Source organism: Salmo salar, chromosome ssa09 (genome assembly GCF_905237065.1).
Source record: "Salmo salar chromosome ssa09, Ssal_v3.1, whole genome shotgun sequence".
Taxonomy (NCBI): domain Eukaryota; kingdom Metazoa; phylum Chordata; class Actinopteri; order Salmoniformes; family Salmonidae; genus Salmo; species Salmo salar.
Window position 1 is genome coordinate 97,852,331 of NC_059450.1, and position 21,866 is coordinate 97,874,196.

General features: G+C 46.4%; 1 protein-coding gene across 2 annotated transcripts in view; it reads right to left on the reverse strand.

Annotated features, from left to right (window-relative positions):
- Window positions 1–213: 213 nt before the first annotated feature.
- LOC106612315 (catenin alpha-1) overlaps window positions 214–21,866 on the reverse strand; it is a 244,829-nt gene continuing 223,176 nt past the window's right edge. For both annotated transcript variants that reach the window (XM_045724259.1, XM_045724260.1), the window contains 4 exons: window positions 7,412–7,546; window positions 2,816–2,845; window positions 2,042–2,254; window positions 214–1,220 (listed from right to left, as the gene is read on the reverse strand). In XM_045724259.1, coding sequence (XP_045580215.1) covers window positions 1,143–1,220; window positions 2,042–2,254; window positions 2,816–2,845; window positions 7,412–7,546 — 456 coding nt within the window. In that variant the 3' untranslated portion in view covers window positions 214–1,142. The remainder of the gene's footprint in view (window positions 1,221–2,041; window positions 2,255–2,815; window positions 2,846–7,411; window positions 7,547–21,866) is intronic.

A 21,866-nucleotide genomic window follows, 5' to 3' on the forward strand; every position in this document is an offset into this window, starting at 1 on the left:
TGTGTGTGTGTGTAGCCCCCTGGGCTAGTGTTACGTATTAAACCAGAAGGCTGGGAGAGAATGCTTCTCTTCTCTCTATTAGCTTTGGCTTGCTGCGTACAGTGAGGGACGCAAGACCTCATTCAGACTACTCTTTAAAACCTGGTTAACGACAGGGGAAAATAAAACATTTATGACAATTCAGTTTATAATAAGTATTAAATGGTAACGACATTATAATATCAAACTTTTATTAGATTAGCAGAATACATTGAGAATGAAAAAAAAAAAAATCTGTCTTTTTTAATCAAAAAGCTAAAAACAAACATTTATCCAAAAAAAACTCCATGGAGAAAAGAAAGTTAGACATCCAGACGTTCTCCAGTTATTGCTTGAGTCAAGACTAATAAAGCGATAGAGAGATGTGTTTGCATCGAGTGGAAAGGCCTATCTGATCCGCACCTACACAACACTGCATCATATCATATACAACACATAGCGGAAATACCATCCAACACCCTCCCACCATCCACGTAATCATAAAACACGGTAGAAAGTCATTGTATAAAAATACACAGGGTATCTCACATCACAAGTTGGGGGTCAGGGGTTCAAATAAGAGGGTCAAGGGTCAAAATGATTCGTTTTGAACTGAATTAGATTTTACAGTATCAATGAAATCCACCCGTCCCATCTCATACCAACACTGGAATAAAATCACATGAAATAGAAACAGCCTTTACTTGCTCTAGTTGCATCCCCAATTGTCTTATTTTCCAGTAGAGAAGTTATACAGTAGGCTAGAGACTTATCAGAATGCAATTGTTTGAATGAAAAAAAAGAGAGACTGGTAGAGAAGGAGTGAGCTTAAGGGCGTCTGTATAGTGTTCTACCTTAGCGAGCCTGCATAGCAACATCACATCAAACCAGACAGCTGGACTAGGCCAGGGAAGGAAATAAGAAATGCATTCAACCCGCCCTTTTTTGACTGGATTAAAAAAGAAGCTCCAACCGTCTACACATCACAGTTGATCTAGCCAGCTCCATCAGCATCTCAACCTTCTAGCTCCACCTCCCTCTCACCACCCTAACTGACCGCTCCATCAGCATCTCAACCTTCTAGCTGCACCTCCCTCTCACCACCCTGACTGACCACTCCATCTCTAGATGCTATCCATGGCTTTGAACTCGCTGAGGGCCTGGACAGGGTTGCTGTGTTTCTTGTGGGATGACCTCTTGACCTAAGAGAAGAGATGATAACAGTTTATTGTATGTTCTCACAGAAATGTGTCCCTGCATCATTAAATCCAGCAGCATACCACCCTGTATCCCACTGTTGGTTTGCCTCTGAAGCTAAGCAGGGTCGGTCCCTGGTCAGTCTTTGGATGGGAGACCAGATGCTGCTGGAAGTGGTGTCGGAGGGCCAGGAGGAAGCACTCTTTCCTCTTATCTAAAATAAAATATCCCAATGCCCCAGGGCAGTAATTGGGGACATTGCCCTGTGTAGGGTGCCATCTTTCAGATGGGATGTTGAAGGGTTGTCCTGACTCTCTGTGGTCACTAAAGATCCCATGGCATTGTACGAGTAGGGGTGTTAACCCTGGTGTCCTGGCTAAATTCCCAAGCTGTCCCTCATACCGTCACGGTCACCGACTCATTCATCCCCCTCCTCTCCCCTGTAACTATTCCCCAGGTCGTTGCTGTAAATGAGAATGTGTTCTCAGTCAACTTACCCAGTAAAATAAAGGGTGAAATAAAATAGACTTATAAATAAGAACACATAGGGTTGGTTTTCTGGACCAGAAAAATATTCAACGGAGAGTTTATATTGAAAACTTTTAGTCCAGGACTATGTTTAATCTGTGTCCTGGACACAGACAGGCAACTGTGCAGGGGATTATACAAGTGATTAAAACTGGAATCCTGAGTGGTGAAACTGCCCCCCCCCCCCTCGGACAACATTGCATGTGCGATAGAACAGAAGAGTTTGTACTCTTGTTTTTTTTTTTACCAAGATGCTGACCAGTTTAGAAGATCTCAGCTTTAACATGATTCCCATTACCTTGTTGTTGGAGCCATCTTCCTGCTTCTCTCTCTTGACCAGGGGTTTCTTCTCTGGGGCTTTCATCTTCCAGGAGATAGCAGGCATGTTTAGGGACTGCATGGCCATGGACTTCTGGTACTTAGTGGAAGCCACGTAGCTAGCTTTGACCGTGGACACCACCGTATTCATCAGGTTCTTAGCTGCCTGGATCAGAGACATAGCACTGTCCACCTGGAGAGAGAGAGCGAGCGAGCGAGAGAGAGAGCGAGAGAGGAGACAAGGTTAGCCAGTGCTTGAGGTAGAAGTTGTCCTCTTAACCACAGCTCTAGGATCAGATAACTAACTGTATCTCCCAGGATAACCTTTGACCTTGGGAACACTATACAGTATAACCATATACATGCATCCCAAATGACCCCAAGGGGTCCTGGTGAAAAGTAGTGCACTATTATAGGCATTAGGGTGCCATTTGGGAGCACTTGATATCTGACCCCAGATCAGCAGTAAGAGGCAACCTGTATTTCCACCTGTAATGTTTCCCACCACCACCCTCACTGATCAGAGGGTCAACTGAGTTCATATGATCCTATGTGTCTGGCTTTGGCCAATGTCTCAGGCTACGTCCCAAATGGCCTCCTATTCACCATATAGTGCACTACTTTTGACTAGGGCACATAGGTCAAGAAGGCCTAAGGCTCTGGGTCAAAAGTAGTGCACTTATAATAGGGAATTGGGTGGTGTTTGGGCTGCAGCCTGAATGTTACTGTATCTGAAGGTGGGGTTATGGAATACCTGGCTCTCTAGGAATGCTTGGGAAACCTCCTGTAAAAGGGAAAAGGGAGAGAGGGAACTTGAACGTTAATAGTTGAACTGTAGAAGTCAAATACAACATGATGGAGCCTCGGGGTAAAGGCTTCAGAGCAGGACAAGGCTGCAGCTGTGTGACTGTTGTACATCCAGCATAGTGACCGTGTGGTGAACAGGGTATACTGAATAACATGCAGCAGACTGACCGTGTGGTGAACAGGGTATACTGAATAACATGCAGCATATTGACCGTGTGGTGAACAGGGTATACTGAATAACATGCAGCATATTGACCGTGTGGTGAACAGGGTATACTGAATAACATGTAGCAGAATGACCGTGTGGTGAACAGGGTATACTGAAATTAGTCTGGTGCAGAACAGCGTCAATTCATCGGGGAATGGACCCTACAAGGTGCAGAGGCATAAAAATGGCCAACATCCTGAAGTATCCCTTTAAGCCAGTAACTAAACTACTGGGAGAAGGGATGGTATTTTGGGACACTAGTCTCTTAACAAGAAAACAGGAAAGAAAACAGAGAAGGGAAGCCTTTATATAAAAGGTTGTGTCCAAAATGACACCCTATTTTCTATTTAGTGCACTACTTTTAACCAGAGCCCTGTGAGCCCTGGTCAAAAGTAGTGGACTATGTAGAGAATAGGGTGTCATTTGGGATGCAACTAAGCCTTTTATAATACTGTTATTATTTCTTTCATCTTATTTATTTATTCTGCTTTTATCTGTATCAAACACCGGCTGTAAATCATTAGTTAATGGGAAGCTATTTCTTGGGTTATTAAGTTTAAATTCAGCTATTCAATGAGGCTAGGAAAGATTAAATTACAGTTTTGCTTTGAAATTGAGAAAAGCAACCGGTGGATAAATTCAGAGCAATTTTTAACTGAAAGGAGGATGAAACATGCATTTTATAATATGACTCACTAAAAGGGTAAAATAAATTTGTTCAGTTTGGTTAGGATAAGACATCTCATATCAAGGAAGGAAATATAGGTGAAAATATTACCTTAGTTATTAAAAGTTGAGTTGTTTCAAAAGGTCAGTTTGTCTACTTTACCGCATCGACAGAAATGGCACCCTAAATCACTATGTAGTACACTACTTTAGACCAGGGCCCTCTACCCGATGTAGTACACTACTTTAGACCACAGTAGTATGGACTCTGGTCAAAAGAGGGGCACTATATACAAAATAGGGTGCCATTTGGAACGCGTTCCTAGGTTACTATGAGGAAGCAGAATGTGGATGTGAGGTAGCAGAATGTAGATGAACCCCTAGGTTACTGTGAGGTTTCCACTTAATTTAGGTGTTATTTATTGATTATTTGGTACCAGGTAGTTAGCAATTTGACAGAATTAATTACAACAATGGGTTTCCCATTTCTCAGGCTAACAAGGCAGATCAAAGTGTTTCCCATTTCCCAAGCTAACAAGGCAGATCAAAGTGTTGCCCATTTCCCAAGCTAACAAGGCAGATCAAAGTGTTGCCCATTCCCAGGCTAACAAGTCAGATCAAAGTGTTGCCCATTTCCCAGGCTAACAAGTCAGATCAAAGTGTTACCCATTTCCCAGGCTAACAAGTCAGATCAAAGTGTTACCCATTTCCCAGGCTAACAAGTCAGATCAAAGTGTTACCCATTCCCCAGGCTAACAAGGCAGCTCAATGTGGTAGCCAGTTCTTATCATTTAGCGTAATTCCCACATATAGTTTTCTAAAACAGATGGAACAGTGGAGAGAAGAGAAGAAAAGGCCAGGTGTGAGTCAGAAGAGCCCTGGGTGGGATTTGAACCCATGCCGACTGGTATGTGTGTACCGGGGTCAGCGGCTCTAGAAGCAGGACACAGCATGTATAGTGTTAGTAACACAGTGTAATGCTAGACTACACAGCATGTATAGTGTTAGTAACACAGTGGGCCACAGTATGTATAGTGTTAGTAACACAGTGTAAAGCTAGACTGTACAGCATGTATAGTGTTAGTAACAGTGTACTGCTAGACTACACAGCATGTATAGTGTTAGTAACACAGTGTAAAGCTAGACTGTACAGCATGTATAGTGTTAGTAACAGTGTACTGCTAGACTACACAGCATGTATAGTGTTAGTAACACAGTGGGCCACAGCATGTATAGTGTTAGTAACACAGTGTACAGCTAGACAACACAGTGTACTACTAGACTACACAACATGTATAGTGTTAGTAACACAGTGTAAAGCTAGACTGTACAGCATGTATAGTGTTAGTAACACAGTGTACTGCTAGACTACACAGCATGTATAGAGTTAATAACACAGTGTAAAGCTAGACTGTACAGCATGTATAGTGTTAGTAACACAGTAGGCCACAGCATGTATAGTGTTAGTAACACAGTGTACAGCTAGACTACACAGCATGTATAGTGTTAGTAACACAGTGGGCCAGAGTATGTATAGTCTTAGTAACACAGTGTAAAGCTAGACTACACAGCATGTAGTGTTAGTAACAGTGGGACACAGCATGTATAGTGTTAGTAACACAGTGTACAGCTAGACTACACAGCATGTATAGTGTTAGTAACACAGTGTAAAGCTAGACTACACAGTACGTATAGTGTTAGTAACAGTGGGACACAGCATGTATAGTGTTAGTAACACAGTGTAAAGCTAGACTACACAGCATGTATAGTGTTAGTAACACAGTGTAAAGCTAGACTACACAGCATGTATAGTGTTAGTAACACAGTGTACTGCTAGACTACACAGCATGTATAGTGTTAGTAACACAGTGGGCCACAGCATGTATAGTGTTAGTAACACAGTGGGCCACAGTATGTAAACTGTCTTCAGAAAGCATTCACACGCCTTGAACAAAATGTTGTGTTACAGCCTGAACTTGAAACCAATGTAATTGAGATTGTGTCACAGGCCTACACACACACACACACACACACACACACACACACACACACACACACACACACACACACACACACGCACAATGTCAAAGTGGAATTATGTTTTTAGAATAGTTTACAATTTAATAAAAAAATGTAAAAGCTGAAATGTATTGAGTCAATAAGTATTACGGCAAGCCTAAATGTGCTTAACAATTCACAAAATAAGTTGCATGGACTCACTCTGTGCGCAATAATAGTGTTTAACAACTACTTAATCCGTGTACCCTAGACATACAGATAATTGTAAGGTCCCTCAGTCGAGCAGTGAATATCCAACACAGATTCAACCAAAGACCAGGGAGGTTTTCCAATGCCGCACAAAGAAGGGCAGCTATTGGTAGATGGGTAAAAAGTAGGAAAAAAGCAGACCTTGAATATCCTTTTGAGCATGGTGAAGTTATTAATTCCACTTTGGATGGTGTATCAACGCATCCAGTCACTACAAAGATACAGGAGTCCTTCCCAACTCAGCTGCCGGAGAGGAAGGAAACCGTTCAGGGATTTCACCATGAAGCCAATAATGACTAAAACAGTTAGAGTTGTGGCCTCCCGAGTAGTGCAGTAGTTTAAGGCACTGAATCTCAGTGTTGCAGTGTCATTACAGCCTGGGATTCGTATCACAACCAGCAGTGACCGGGAGTCCGATAGGGCGGCGCACAATTGGCCCAGTGTCATCCGGGTTAGGGAAGGGTTTGGCCGGGGGCGCTTTACTTGGCTCATCGCGCTCTAGCGACTCCTTGTGGAGGGACAGGCTTAGTCGTCAGTTGATCGGTGTTTCCTGGCGTCAAGGTTAATCGAGTGGGTGTTAAGACACATGACTCGACCTTCACCTCTCTCGAGCCCGTTGGGGAGTTGCAGCGATGAGAAAAGATCGTAAATTAATATCACGAAATTGGGTAGAAAAAGGAGGTACAAAATAAAATAAAAACAGTTAAGAGTTTAATGGCTGTGATAGGAGAAAACCGAGGCGGAATCAGAAAAGACAGAAGCCTGTACAGATTAAAAATATTCCAAAACATCCATCCTGTTTGCAGGAAGGCACTACAGTAAAACTGCAACAAAAAAAAAATGACAAAGAAATGAACTTCATGTCCTGAAAACCAAGTGCAAGGTTTAGGGCAAATCCAACACTATCACTGAGTACCACTCTTCCTATTTTCAAGAATGGTGGTGGCTGCATCATGTTATGGGGTAGGCTCATCATCGTTAAGGATTGGGGAGTCTTTTAGGACGAAAATAAACAATAGATTTAAGCACAGGCAAAATCCTAAAGGAAAACCTGGTTCAGTCTGCTTTCCAACAGACACTGAGATTAATTCACCTTTCAGCAGGACAACAACCTAAAACACAAGGCCAAATATACACTGGCGATGCTTACCAAGACAACATTAAATGTTCAGCGGCCTAGTTACAGTTTTGACTTAAATTGGCTTGACAATCTATGGCAAGATCTGAAAATGGCTGTCTAGCAATGATCAACAAGCAACTTGACAGAGCTTGAAGGATTTTAAAAAGAATAATGTGCAAATAATGTACAATCCAGGTGTGCAAAGCTCTTAGAGACTTACCTGGCTCTAACCACTAGACTACCCATGTAAAGTGTTAGTAACAAAGCACATCAGTTCTTACCCCAGAGACCACGAGCTCTCCTCCCAGGTTCTGGACCTCTGCTTTGACCTTACTACAGATGTTGAGCTGGTGGCAGTACAGAGCAATACGCTGCAGGTAGGCCAACAGGTCCTGCTTACAGGCCGAGTCTGGACACTGAAGAGACGGAGAGAGAGAGACGGGGTTAGACTAGGACATACAGCCGGTCTGGACAGAGAGACAGAGAGAGACAGAGACAGACAGACAGACAGAGAGAGACAGACAGAGAGAGACAGACAGACAGACAGACAGACAGACAGACAGACAGACAGACAGACAGACAGACAGACAGACAGACAGACAGACAGACAGACAGACAGACAGACAGACAGACAGACAGACAGACAGACAGACAGACAGACGGAGAGAGACAGAGACAGACGGAGAGAGACAGAGACAGACGGAGAGAGACAGAGACAGACGGAGAGAGAGAGAGAGAGAGAGAGCGCGCGAGAGAGAGAAGGGGTTAGACTAGGACATACAGGCAGTCTGGACAGAGTACATCATGGAAGGTAAATGCAGTATGTTAATAAGTCTCCAGATACTCCAGTCATCAGTCAGCACAGACAGAGCGGCAGAGTATTTTACAAGTTATTAGTCCCAAATGGCACCCTATTCCTTACATAGTGCACTACTGTTGACCAGGGTGGCACCCTATTCCCAACATAGCGCACTACTTTTGACCAGAGCCTACATGAAACAGAACAGCCCTACAGAACACACATCCTCAACAAACCCAGAGAGCCAATGGAAGGCCAGGAAAAAGGGGACCTAAACACCCTCGGACTAGGACACCACCCCTCAGAGGGGGGTACACACCCTTGGACTCACACACTGACCTTAACATGCCACATGAAGAACAACACCTGTTGGCATGTTGGTGCTGGTGCTAGTCAGCACTACTCACACAGAGAAACTCCCTAGAGGAGATGGTCATCACTATTCACACAGAGAAACTCCCTAGAGGAGGAGGTCAGCACTATTCACACAGAGAAACTCCCTAGAGGAGCTGGTTAGCACTATTCACACAGAGAAACTCCCTAGAGGAGGTGGTCAGCACTATTCACACAGAGAAACTCCCTAGAGGAGCTGGTCAGCACTATTCACACAGAGAAACTCCCTAGAGGAGGTGGTCAGCACTATTCACACAGAGAAACTCACTAGAGGTGCTAGTCAGCACTATTCACACAGAGAAACTCCCTAGAGGAGGAGGGTGTGTGTGTAGTGTGTGTGTGTTTGCGTAGTGTGTGTGTTTGCGAGAGAGATAATCAATAGTGTATGACCTGAGAGAGCCCCCAGGACAGAGAGCCCCCAGGAAGCAGTAATGATAGTGGTGAGGGTGTTAGTGGTGGTGGTGATCGTGTTAGTAGTGGTGGTGGTGATCGTGTTAGTGGTGATAGTGGTGATCGTGTTAGTGGTGATAGTGTTAGTGGTGATAGTGGTGATCGTGTTAGTGGTGATAGTGGTGATATTGGTGATAGTGGTGGATGGTGATAGTGGGGGATGGTGATAGTGGTGGATGGTGATAGTGGTGGATGGTGATAGTGGTGGATGGTGATAGTGGTGGATGGTGATAGTGGTGATAGTGGTGGATGGTGATAGTGGTGATAGTGGTGGATGGTGATAGTGGTGATAGTGGTGGATGGTGATAGTGGTGGATGGTGATAGTGGTGATAGTGGTGGATGGTGATAGTGGTGATAGTGGTGGATGGTGATAGTGGTGGATGGTGATAGTGGTGGTAGTGGTGGTTATAGTGGTGGTGTTAGTGGTGGTAGTGATGATAGTGGTGGTGATAGTGGTGATCGTGTTAGTGGTGATAGTGGTGATCGTGGTGATCGGTGATAGTGGTGATAGTGGTGGATGGTGATAGTGGTGATAGTGGTGGATGGTGATAGTGGTGATAGTGGTGGATGGTGATAGTGGGGGATGGTGATAGTGGTGGATGGTGATAGTGGTGATAGTGGTGGATGGTGATAGTGGGGGATGGTGATAGTGGTGGATGGTGATAGTGGTGGATGGTGATAGTGGTGATAGTGGTGGATGGTGATAGTGGTGGATGGTGATAGTGGTGGATGATAGTGGTGGATGGTGATAGTGGTGGATGGTGATAGTGGTGATGTATAGTGGTGGATGGTGATAGTGGTGATAGTGGTGGATGGTGATAGTGGTGGATGGTGATAGTGGTGATAGTGGTAGATGGTGATAGTGGTGGATGGTGATAGTGGTGATAGTGGTAGATGGTGATAGTGGTGGTAGTGGTGGTTATAGTGGTGGTGATAGTGGTGATAGTGGTGATAGTGGTGGATGGTGATAGTGGGGGATGGTGATAGTGGTGGATGGTGATAGTGGGGGATGGTGATAGTGGTGGATGGTGATAGTGGTGGATGGTGATAGTGGTGGATGGTGATAGTGGTGGATGGTGATAGTGGTGATAGTGGTGGATGGTGATAGTGGTGATAGTGGTGGATGGTGATAGTGGTGGATGGTGATAGTGGTGATAGTGGTGGATGGTGATAGTGGTGATAGTGGTGGATGGTGATAGTGGTGGATGGTGATAGTGGTGGATGGTGATAGTGGTGATAGTGGTGGATGGTGATAGTGGTGATAGTGGTGGATGGTGATAGTGGTGGTAGTGGTGGTTATAGTGGTGGTGTTAGTGGTGATGATAGTGGTGGTGATAGTGGTGATCGTGTTAGTGGTGATAGTGGTGATTGTGGTGATCGGTGATAGTGGTGATAGTGGTGGATGGTGATAGTGGTGGATGGTGATAGTGATGATAGTGGTGGATGGTGATAGTGGTGGATGGTGATAGTGGTGGATGGTGATAGTGGTGGATGGTGATAGTGGTGATAGTGGTGGATGGTGATAGTGGTGGATGGTGATAGTGGTGGATGGTGATAGTGGTGGATGGTGATAGTGGTGGATGGTGATTGTGGTGGTAGTGATGATAGTGGTGGTAGTGATGATAGTGGTGGTGATAGTGGTGGTGGTAGTGGTGGTGATAGTGGTGGTGGTGATGATAGTGGTGATAGTGGTGGTGGTGGTGATAGTGGTGGTGGTGATGGTGATAGTGGTGGTGGTGATAGTGGTGGTGGTGGTGATAGTGGTGGATGGTGGTGATAGTGGTGGATGGTGGTGATAGTGGTGGATGGTGGTGATAGCGATAGTAGTGGTAGTGATAGTGACAGTGGTGGTGGTGATAGTGGTGGTGGTGATAGTAGTAGTGGTGGTGGTGATAGTAGTAGTGGTGGTGGTGATAGTACTAGTGGTGGTGGTGATAGTAGTAGTGGTGGCGGTGATAGTAGTAGTGGTGGCGGTGATAGTGGTAGTGGTGATAGTGGTGATAGTGGTGGATGGTGATAGTGGTGGTAGTGGTGGTTATAGTGGTGGTGTTAGTGGTGGTAGTGATGATAGTGGTGGTGATAGTGGTGATCGTGTTAGTGGTGATAGTGGTGATCGTGGTGATCGGTGATAGTGGTGATAGTGGTGGATGGTGATAGTGGTGGATGGTGATAGTGGTGATAGTGGTGGATGGTGATAGTGGTGGATGGTGATAGTGGTGGATGGTGATAGTGGTGATAGTGGTGGATGGTGATAGTGGTGGATGGTGATAGTGTTGGATGGTGATAGTGGTGATAGTGGTGGATGGTGATAGTGGTGGATGGTGATAGTGGTGGATGGTGATTGTGGTGGTAGTGATGATAGTGGTGGTAGTGATGATAGTGGTGGTGATAGTGGTGGTGGTAGTGGTGGTGATAGTGATAGTGGTGATAGTGGTGGTGGTGGTGATAGTGGTGGTGGTGATAGTGGTGGTGGTGGTGATAGTGATAGTAGTGGTAGTGATAGTGACAGTGGTGGTGGTGATAGTGGTGGTGGTGATAGTAGTAGTGGTGGTGGTGATAGTACTAGTGGTGGTGGTGATAGTAGTAGTGGTGGTGGTGATAGTAGTGGATGGTGATAGTGATGATAGTGGTGGATGGTGATAGTGGTGGATGGTGATAGTGGTGGGTGGTGGATGGTGATAGTGGTGGATGGTGATAGTGGTGGATGGTGATAGTGGTGATAGTGGTGGATGGTGATAGTGGTGGATGGTGATTGTGGTGGTAGTGATGATAGTGGTGGTAGTGATGATAGTGGTGGTGATAGTGGTGGTGGTAGTGGTGGTGATAGTGGTGGTGGTGATGATAGTGGTGATAGTGGTGGTGGTGGTGATAGTGGTGGTGGTGGTGATAGTGGTGGTGGTGATAGTGGTGGTGGTGGTGATAGTGGTGGATGGTGGTGATAGTGGTGGATGGTGGTGATAGTGGTGGATGGTGGTGATAGTGATAGTGACAGTGGTGGTGGTGATAGTGGTGGTGGTGATAGTAGTAGTGGTGGTGGTGATAGTAGTAGTGGTGGTGGTGATAGTACTAGTGGTGGTGGTGATAGTAGTAGTGGTGGCGGTGATAGTAGTAGTGGTGGCGGTGATAGTGGTAGTGGTGATAGTGGTGATAGTGGTGGATGGTGATTGTGGTGGTAGTGATGATAGTGGTGGTAGTGATGATAGTGGTGGTGATAGTGGTGGTGGTAGTGGTGGTGATAGTGATAGTGGTGATAGTGGTGGTGGTGGTGATAGTGGTGGTGGTGGTGATAGTGGTGGTGGTGATAGTGGTGGTGGTGGTGATAGTGGTGGATGGTGGTGATAGTGGTGGATGGTGGTGATAGTGGTGGATGGTGGTGATAGTGATAGTAGTGGTAGTGATAGTGACGGTGGTGGTGGTGATAGTGGTGGTGGTGATAGTAGTAGTGGTGGTGGTGATAGTACTAGTGGTGGTGGTGATAGTAGTAGTGGTGGTGGTGATAGTAGTAGTGGTGGTGGTGATAGTGGTAGTGGTGGTGGTGATGATAGTGGTGATAGTGGTGGTGATAGTAGTGGTGGTGGTGATAGTGGTGGTGATAGTGGTGGTGGTGATAGTGGTGGTGATAGTGGTGGTGGTGATAGTGGTGGTGATAGTGGTGGATGGTGGTGATAGTGATAGTAGTGGTAGTGATAGTGATGGTAGTGATAGTGGTGGTGGTGGTGGTGGTGATAGTAGTAGTGGTGGTGGTGATAGTAGTAGTGGTGGTGGTGATAGTAGTAGTAGTGGTGGTGGTGATAGTGATAGTGGTGGTGATAGTAGTGGTGGTGGTGATAGTGGTGGTGATAGTAGTGGTGGTGGTGATAGTGGTGGTGATAGTAGTGGTGGTGGTGATAGTGGTGGTGATAGTGGTGGTGGTGATGGTGATGATAGTGGTGGTGGTGGTGATAGTAGTGGTGGTGGTGGTGATAGTAGTGGTGGTGGTGATAGTAGTAGTGGTGGTGGTGATAGTAGTAGTGGTGGTGGTGATAGTAGTAGTGGTGGTGGTGATAGTAGTAGTGGTGGTGGTGATAGTAGTAGTGGTGGTGGTGATAGTAGTAGTGGTGGTGGTGATAGTAGTAGTGGTGGTGGTGATAGTAGTAGTGGTGGTGATAGTAGTAGTGGTGGTGGTGATAGTAGTAGTGGTGGTGGTGATAGTGGTGGTGATAGTGGTGGTGATAGTAGTAGTGGTGGTGGTGATAGTGGTGGTGGTGATAGTGGTGGTGGTGATAGTGGTGGTGGTGGATAGTGGTGGTGGTGGTGATAGTGGTGGTGGTGGTGATAGTAGTGGTGGTGGTGATAGTGGTGGTGGTGGTGATAGTGATAGTGGTGGTGGTGATAGTAATAGTGGTGGTGGTGATAGTGATGGTGGTGGGTGGCGGTGGTGGGTGGCGGTGGTGGCGGTGGGTGGTGATGGTGGTGTGGCGATAGTGGTGGTGGGTGGCGATAGTGGTGGTGGGTGGCGATAGTGGTGGTGGGTGATAGTGGTGGATGGTGATAGTGGTGGATGGTGATAGTGGTGGATGGTGATAGTGGTGGATGGTGATAGTGGTGGTAGTGGTGATAGTGGTGGACGGTGATAGTGGTGGTAGTGATGATAGTGGTGGTGATAGTGGTGGTAGTGATGATAGTGATAGTGGTGGTGGTAGTGGTGATGATAGTGGTGGTGGTGGTGATAGTGGTGGTGGTGGTGATAGTGGTGGTGGTGATAGTGGTGGTGGTGGTGATAGTGGTGGTGGTGATAGTGGTGGTGATGGTGATAGTGGTGGTGATAGTGGTGGATGGTGGTGATAGTGGTGGATGGTGGTGATAGTGATAGTAGTGGTAGTGATAGTGGTGGTAGTGGTGGTGGTGATGGTGGTGGTGATAGTGGTGGTGGTGATAGTAGTAGTGGTGGTGGTGATAGTAGTAGTGGTGGTGGTGATAGTAGTAGTGGTGGTGGTGATAGTAGTAGTGGTGGTGATGATAGTGGTAGTGGCGGTGGTGATGATAGTGGTGGTGATAGTAGTGGTGGTGGTGATAGTGGTGGTGGTGGTGGTGATAGTGGTGGTGGTGGTGATAGTGGTGGATGGTGGTGATAGTGATAGTAGTGGTAGTGATAGTGGTGGTAGTGATAGTGGTGGTGGTGGTGGTGATAGTAGTAGTGGTGGTGGTGATAGTAGTAGTGGTGGTGGTGATAGTAGTGGTAGTGGTGGTGATAGTGGTGGTGGTGATAGTGGTGGTGATAGTGGTGGTGGTGGTGGTGGTGATAGTGGTGGTGGTGGTGGTGATAGTGGTGGTGGTGGTGATGATAGTGGTGGTGGTGATAGTGGTGGTGGTGGTGATAGTAGTGGTGGTGGTGGTGATAGTAGTAGTGGTGGTGGTGATAGTAGTAGTGGTGGTGGTGATAGTAGTAGTGGTGGTGGTGATAGTAGTAGTGGTGGTGGTGGTGATAGTGGTGGTGGTGGTGATAGTAGTGGTGGTGGTGATAGTGGTGGTGGTGGTGATAGTGGTGGTGGTGGTGATAGTGATAGTGGTGGTGGTGGTGGTGATAGTGATGGTGGTGGGTGGCGGTGGTGGGTGGCGGTGGTGGTGGTGGTTGGCGATGGTGGTTGGCGATGGTGGTGGTGGGTGGCGATAGTGTTGGTGATAGTGTTAGTGTTGGTGATAGTGTTGGTGATAGTGTTGGTGATAGTGTTGGTGATAGTGTTGGTGATAGTGTTGGTGATAGTGTTGGTGTTAGTGATAGTGTTGGTGTTGGTGATAGTGTTGGTGACAGTGTTAGTGTTGGTGACAGTGTTAGTGTTGGTGACAGTGTTAGTGTTGGTGACAGTGTTAGTGTTGGTGATAGTGTTAGTGGTGGTGATAGTGGTGGTGGTGGTGTTAGTGTAGTGTTGGTGATAGTGTTAGTGTTGGTGTTGGTAATAGTGTTGGTGATAGTGTTGGTGATAGTGTTGGTGATAGTGTTGGTGATAGTGTTGGTGATAGTGTTAGTGTTGGTGATAGTGTTAGTGATAGTGATAGTGTTAGTGGTGGTGATAGTGGTGGTGGTGATAGTGGTGGTGGTGGTGATAGTGTTAGTGTTGGTGATAGTGTTGGTGATAGTGTTGGTGATAGTGTTAGTGTTGGTGATAGTGTTAGTGATAGTGATAGTGTTAGTGGTGGTGATAGTGGTGGTGGTGATAGTGGTGGTGGTGGTGATAGTGTTAGTGTTGGTGATAGTGTTGGTGATAGTGTTGGTGATAGTGTTGGTGATAGTGTTGGTGATAGTGTTAGTGCTGGTGATAGTGTTAGTGTTGGTGACAGTGTTAGTGTTGGTGACAGTGTTAGTGTTGGTGACAGTGTTAGTGTTGGTGACAGTGTTAGTGTTGGTGACAGTGTTAGTGTTGGTGACAGTGTTAGTGTTGGTGACAGTGTTAGTGTTGGTGACAGTGTTAGTGTTGGTGATAGTGTTAGTGTTGGTGATAGTGTTGGTGATAGTGTTAGTGTTGGTGATAGTGTTAGTGTTGGTGATAGTGTTAGTGTTGGTGATAGTGTTGGTGTTGGTGATAGTGTTGGTGTTGGTGATAGTGTTGGTGATAGTGTTGGTGATAGTGTTGGTGATAGTGTTGGTGATGGTGTTGGTGATGGTGATAGTGTTAGTGTTGGTGATAGTGTTAGTGTTGGTGATAGTGTTAGTGTTGGTGGTGATAGTTTTAGTGGTGGTGGTGATAGTGTTAGTGGTGGTGGTGATAGTGTTAGTGGTGGTAGTGTTAGTGGTGGTGGTGATAGTGATAGTGGTGGTGGTGATAGTGTTAGTGGTGGTGGTGATAGTGTTAGTGGTGGTGGTGATAGTGTTAGTGGTGGTGGTGATAGTGTTGGTGGTGATAGTGATAGTGGTGATAGTGTTGGTGGTGATAGTGATAGTGGTGATGGTGTTGGTGGTGATAGTGATAGTGGTGATGGTGTTGGTGGTGATAGTGGTGATGGTGGTGATAGTGATAGTGGTGATGGTGTTGGTGGTGATAGTGATAGTGGTGATGGTGGTGATAGTGGTGATGGTGTTGGTGGTGATAGTGATAGTGGTGATGGTGGTGATAGTGATAGTGGTGATGGTGGTGATAGTGATGGTGATGGTGGTGATAGTGATAGTGGTGATGGTGTTGGTGGTGATAGTGGTGATGGTGGTGATAGTGATAGTGGTGATGGTGTTGGTGGTGATAGTGATAGTGGTGATGGTGTTGATATTGGTGATGGTGTTGGTGGTGATAGTGATAGTGGTGATGGTGTTGGTGGTGATAGTGATAGTGGTGATGGTGTTGGTGGTGATAGTGATAGTGGTGATGGTGTTGGTGGTGATAGTGGTGGTGGTGATAGAGATAGTGGTGGTGATAGTGATAGTGGTGTTAGTGGTGGTGGTGATAGAGATAGTGGTGGTGATAGTGATAGTGGTGTTAGTGGTGGTGGTGATAGTAGTAGTGTTAGTGGTATTGTGTCTGTCTCTAGTTAATGTTCTGTCTATTAGATGTCATCCTCGTGTATCTTAAGAACAGCTAAATATAAAACCATCAGCCATGATGATCAATCAAGTCACAATCTGAAACAGATTGATCATCTACGCTCTTCATATCTCTTCCCTATGTTTCCTTCAGTTTCCCTCTTTCACAGTCCCCTTCCCTTCAGTCTCTCTATCTCCCCCCTCCTCACCAGTCTCAGATTGATAAAATGATGCTCCAGATTTGCGTGGGGACTAATTTAATAACAGTGACACGTTGGGGGCGTTAATGTGACAGATAGCAGACAGATATGTCCCAAATGAAAACCTCTTCCTTATAGGCCCTGGTCTAAAGTAGTACACTATACAGGGAATAGGGTGCCAATTGATGACGGTTGACGTCGAGCTGGTTCGCCCTTGGCCAGAAAGACCTGATTCACAGCCTAACAAAGACTATCTAGCGAGACCACATTAATGACATCAACTGTCTTGTCTGTCTGTGTCTTGGGAGGGAGGGGGGGGGGGTAGCCATCGTTGCTGTCACGCACTCAGGCTGTGTGAAATAACAGCTCATCTGATGTTCAATGGAGCGCTAATACCCATGGTCAAATGTGGTGGTGATAGAGGTGATAGTGGTGTTAGTGGTGGCAGTGTTAGTGGTGGTGGTGATAGTGTTAGTGGTGGTGGAGGCAGTGTTAGTGGTGGTGGTGATAGTGTTAGTGGTGATAGTGTTAGTGGTGGTGGTGATAGTGTTAGTGGTGATAGTGGTGGTGGTGATAGTGATAGTGTTGATAGTGGTGGTGGTGATAGTGTTAGTGGTGATAGTGGTGGTGGTGATAGTGGTGTTAGTGGTGGTGGTGATAGTGGTGTTAGTGGTGGTGGTGATAGTGGTGGTAGTGGTGTTAGTGGTGGTGGTGATAGTGGTGTTAGTGGTGGTGGTGATAGTGTTAGTGGTGGTGGTGATAGTGTTAGTGGTGATAGTGTTAGTGGTGGTGGTGATAGTGTTAGTGGTGATAGTGGTGGTGGTGATAGTGATAGTGTTGATAGTGGTGGTGGTGATAGTGGTGTTAGTGGTGGTGGTGATAGTGGTGTTAGTGGTGGTGGTGATAGTGGTGTTAGTGGTGTTAGTGGTGGTGGTGATAGTGGTGTTAGTGGTGGTGGTGATACTGGTGTTAGTGGTGGTAGTGGTGTTAGTGGCCATCGTTGCTGTCACGCACTCAGGCTGTGTGAAATAACAGCTCATCTGATGTTCAATGGAGCGCTAATACCCATGGTCAAATGTGGTGGTGATAGAGGTGATAGTGGTGTTAGTGGTGGCAGTGTTAGTGGTGGCAGTGTTAGTGGTGGTGGTGGCAGTGTTAGTGGTGGTGGTGGCAGTGTTAGTGGTGGTGGTGATAGTGTTAGTGGTGGTGGTGATAGTGTTAGTGGTGGTGGTGATAGTGTTAGTGGTGATAGTGTTGATAGTGGTGGTGGTGATAGTGGTGGTGGTGATAGTGGTGATAGTGGTGGTGGTGATAGTGGTGTTAGTGGTGGTGGTGATAGTGGTGTTAGTGGTGGTAGTGGTGTTAGTGGTGGTAGTGGTGTTAGTGGTGGTAGTGTTAGTGGTGGTGGTGATAGTGGTGTTAGTGGTGGTGTTAGTGGTGGTGGTGATAGTGGTGTTAGTGGTGATAGTGGTGGTGGTGGTGATAGTGGTGGTGGTGATAGTGGTGGTGATAGTGGTGGTGGTGATAGTGGTGATAGTGGTGGTGGTGATAGTGGTGGTGGTGGTGATAGAGATAGTGGTATTGTGTCTGTCTCTAGTTAATGTGCTCTCTATTAGATTTCATCCTCGTGTATCTTAAGAACAGCTAAATATAAAACCATCAGCCATGATCAATCAAGTCAATCTGAAACAGATTGATCATCTACGCTCTTCATATCTCTTCCCTATGTTTCCTTCAGTTTCCCTCTTTCACAGTCCCCTTCCCTTCAGTCTCTCTCCCCCTCCTCACCAGTCTCAGATTGATAAAATGATGCTCCAGATTTGCGTGGGGACTAATTTAATAACAGTGACACGTTGGGGGCGTTAATGTGACAGATAGCAGACAGATATGTCCCAAATGAAAACCTCTTCCTTATAGGCCCTGGTCTAAAGTAGTACACTATACAGGGAATAGGGTGCCAATTGATGACGGTTGACGTCGAGCTGGTTCGCCCTTGGCCAGAAAGACCTGATTCACAGCCTAACAAAGACTATCTAGCGAGACCACATTAATGACATCAACTGTCTTGTCTGTCTGTGTCTTGGGAGGGAGGGGGGGGTAGCCATCGTTGCTGTCACGCACTCAGGCTGTGTGAAATAACAGCTCATCTGATGTTCAATGGAGCGCTAATACCCATGGTCAAATGTGGTGGTGATAGAGGTGATAGTGGTGTTAGTGGTGGCAGTGTTAGTGGTGGTGGTGATAGTGTTAGTGGTGGTGGAGGCAGTGTTAGTGGTGGTGGTGATAGTGTTAGTGGTGGTGGTGATAGTGTTAGTGGTGGTGGTGATAGTGTTAGTGGTGATAGTGGTGGTGGTGATAGTGATAGTGTTGATAGTGGTGGTGGTGATAGTGTTAGTGGTGATAGTGGTGGTGGTGATAGTGGTGTTAGTGGTGGTGGTGATAGTGGTGTTAGTGGTGGTGGTGATAGTGGTGGTAGTGGTGTTAGTGGTGGTGGTGATAGTGGTGTTAGTGGTGGTGGTGATAGTGTTAGTGGTGGTGGTGATAGTGTTAGTGGTGATAGTGTTAGTGGTGGTGGTGATAGTGTTAGTGGTGATAGTGGTGGTGGTGATAGTGATAGTGTTGATAGTGGTGGTGGTGATAGTGGTGGTGGTGATAGTGATAGTGTTGATAGTGGTGGTGGTGATAGTGGTGTTAGTGGTGGTGGTGATAGTGGTGTTAGTGGTGGTGGTGATAGTGGTGTTAGTGGTGTTAGTGGTGGTGGTGATAGTGGTGTTAGTGGTGGTGGTGATACTGGTGTTAGTGGTGGTAGTGGTGTTAGTGGCCATCGTTGCTGTCACGCACTCAGGCTGTGTGAAATAACAGCTCATCTGATGTTCAATGGAGCGCTAATACCCATGGTCAAATGTGGTGGTGATAGAGGTGATAGTGGTGTTAGTGGTGGCAGTGTTAGTGGTGGCAGTGTTAGTGGTGGTGGTGGCAGTGTTAGTGGTGGTGGTGGCAGTGTTAGTGGTGGTGGTGATAGTGTTAGTGGTGGTGGTGATAGTGTTAGTGGTGGTGGTGATAGTGTTAGTGGTGATAGTGTTGATAGTGGTGGTGGTGATAGTGGTGGTGGTGATAGTGGTGATAGTGGTGGTGGTGATAGTGGTGTTAGTGGTGGTGGTGATAGTGGTGTTAGTGGTGGTAGTGGTGTTAGTGGTGGTAGTGGTGTTAGTGGTGGTAGTGTTAGTGGTGGTGGTGATAGTGGTGTTAGTGGTGGTGTTAGTGGTGGTGGTGATAGTGGTGTTAGTGGTGATAGTGGTGGTGGTGGTGATAGTGGTGGTGGTGATAGTGGTGGTGATAGTGGTGGTGGTGATAGTGGTGATAGTGGTGGTGGTGATAGTGGTGGTGGTGGTGATAGAGATAGTGGTATTGTGTCTGTCTCTAGTTAATGTGCTCTCTATTAGATTTCATCCTCGTGTATCTTAAGAACAGCTAAATATAAAACCATCAGCCATGATCAATCAAGTCAATCTGAAACAGATTGATCATCTACGCTCTTCATATCTCTTCCCTATGTTTCCTTCAGTTTCCCTCTTTCACAGTCCCCCTTCCCTTCAGTCTCTCTCTCCCCTCCTCACCAGTCTCAGATTGATAAAATGATGCTCCAGATTTGCGTGGGGACTAATTTAATAACAGTGACACGTTGGGGGCGTTAATGTGACAGATAGCAGACAGATATGTCCCAAATGAAAACCTCTTCCTTATAGGCCCTGGTCTAAAGTAGTACACTATACAGGGAATAGGGTGCCAATTGATGACGGTTGACGTCGAGCTGGTTCGCCCTTGGCCAGAAAGACCTGATTCACAGCCTAACAAAGACTATCTAGCGAGACCACATTAATGACATCAACTGTCTTGTCTGTCTGTGTCTTGGGAGGGAGGGGGGGGGGTAGCCATCGTTGCTGTCACGCACTCAGGCTGTGTGAAATAACAGCTCATCTGATGTTCAATGGAGCGCTAATACCCATGGTCAAATGTGGTGGTGATAGAGGTGATAGTGGTGTTAGTGGTGGCAGTGTTAGTGGTGGTGGTGATAGTGTTAGTGGTGGTGGAGGCAGTGTTAGTGGTGGTGGTGATAGTGTTAGTGGTGGTGGTGATAGTGTTAGTGGTGGTGGTGATAGTGTTAGTGGTGATAGTGGTGGTGGTGATAGTGATAGTGTTGATAGTGGTGGTGGTGATAGTGTTAGTGGTGATAGTGGTGGTGGTGATAGTGGTGTTAGTGGTGGTGGTGATAGTGGTGTTAGTGGTGGTGGTGATAGTGGTGGTAGTGGTGTTAGTGGTGGTGGTGATAGTGGTGTTAGTGGTGGTGGTGATAGTGTTAGTGGTGGTGGTGATAGTGTTAGTGGTGATAGTGTTAGTGGTGGTGGTGATAGTGTTAGTGGTGATAGTGGTGGTGGTGATAGTGATAGTGTTGATAGTGGTGGTGGTGATAGTGGTGTTAGTGGTGGTGGTGATAGTGGTGTTAGTGGTGGTGGTGATAGTGGTGTTAGTGGTGTTAGTGGTGGTGGTGATAGTGGTGTTAGTGGTGGTGGTGATACTGGTGTTAGTGGTGGTAGTGGTGTTAGTGGCCATCGTTGCTGTCACGCACTCAGGCTGTGTGAAATAACAGCTCATCTGATGTTCAATGGAGCGCTAATACCCATGGTCAAATGTGGTGGTGATAGAGGTGATAGTGGTGTTAGTGGTGGCAGTGTTAGTGGTGGGTGCAGTGTTAGTGGTGGTGGTGGCAGTGTTAGTGGTGGTGGTGGCAGTGTTAGTGGTGGTGGTGATAGTGTTAGTGGTGGTGGTGATAGTGTTAGTGGTGGTGGTGATAGTGTTAGTGGTGATAGTGTTGATAGTGGTGGTGGTGATAGTGGTGGTGGTGATAGTGGTGATAGTGGTGGTGGTGATAGTGGTGTTAGTGGTGGTGGTGATAGTGGTGTTAGTGGTGGTAGTGGTGTTAGTGGTGGTAGTGGTGTTAGTGGTGGTAGTGTTAGTGGTGGTGGTGATAGTGGTGTTAGTGGTGGTGGTGTTAGTGGTGGTGGTGATAGTGGTGTTAGTGGTGATAGTGGTGGTGGTGGTGATAGTGGTGGTGGTGATAGTGGTGGTGATAGTGGTGGTGGTGATAGTGGTGATAGTGGTGGTGGTGATAGTGGTGGTGGTGGTGATAGAGATAGTGGTATTGTGTCTGTCTCTAGTTAATGTGCTCTCTATTAGATTTCATCCTCGTGTATCTTAAGAACAGCTAAATATAAAACCATCAGCCATGATCAATCAAGTCAATCTGAAACAGATTGATCATCTACGCTCTTCATATCTCTTCCCTATGTTTCCTTCAGTTTCCCTCTTTCACAGTCCCCCTTCCCTTCAGTCTCTCTCTCCCCTC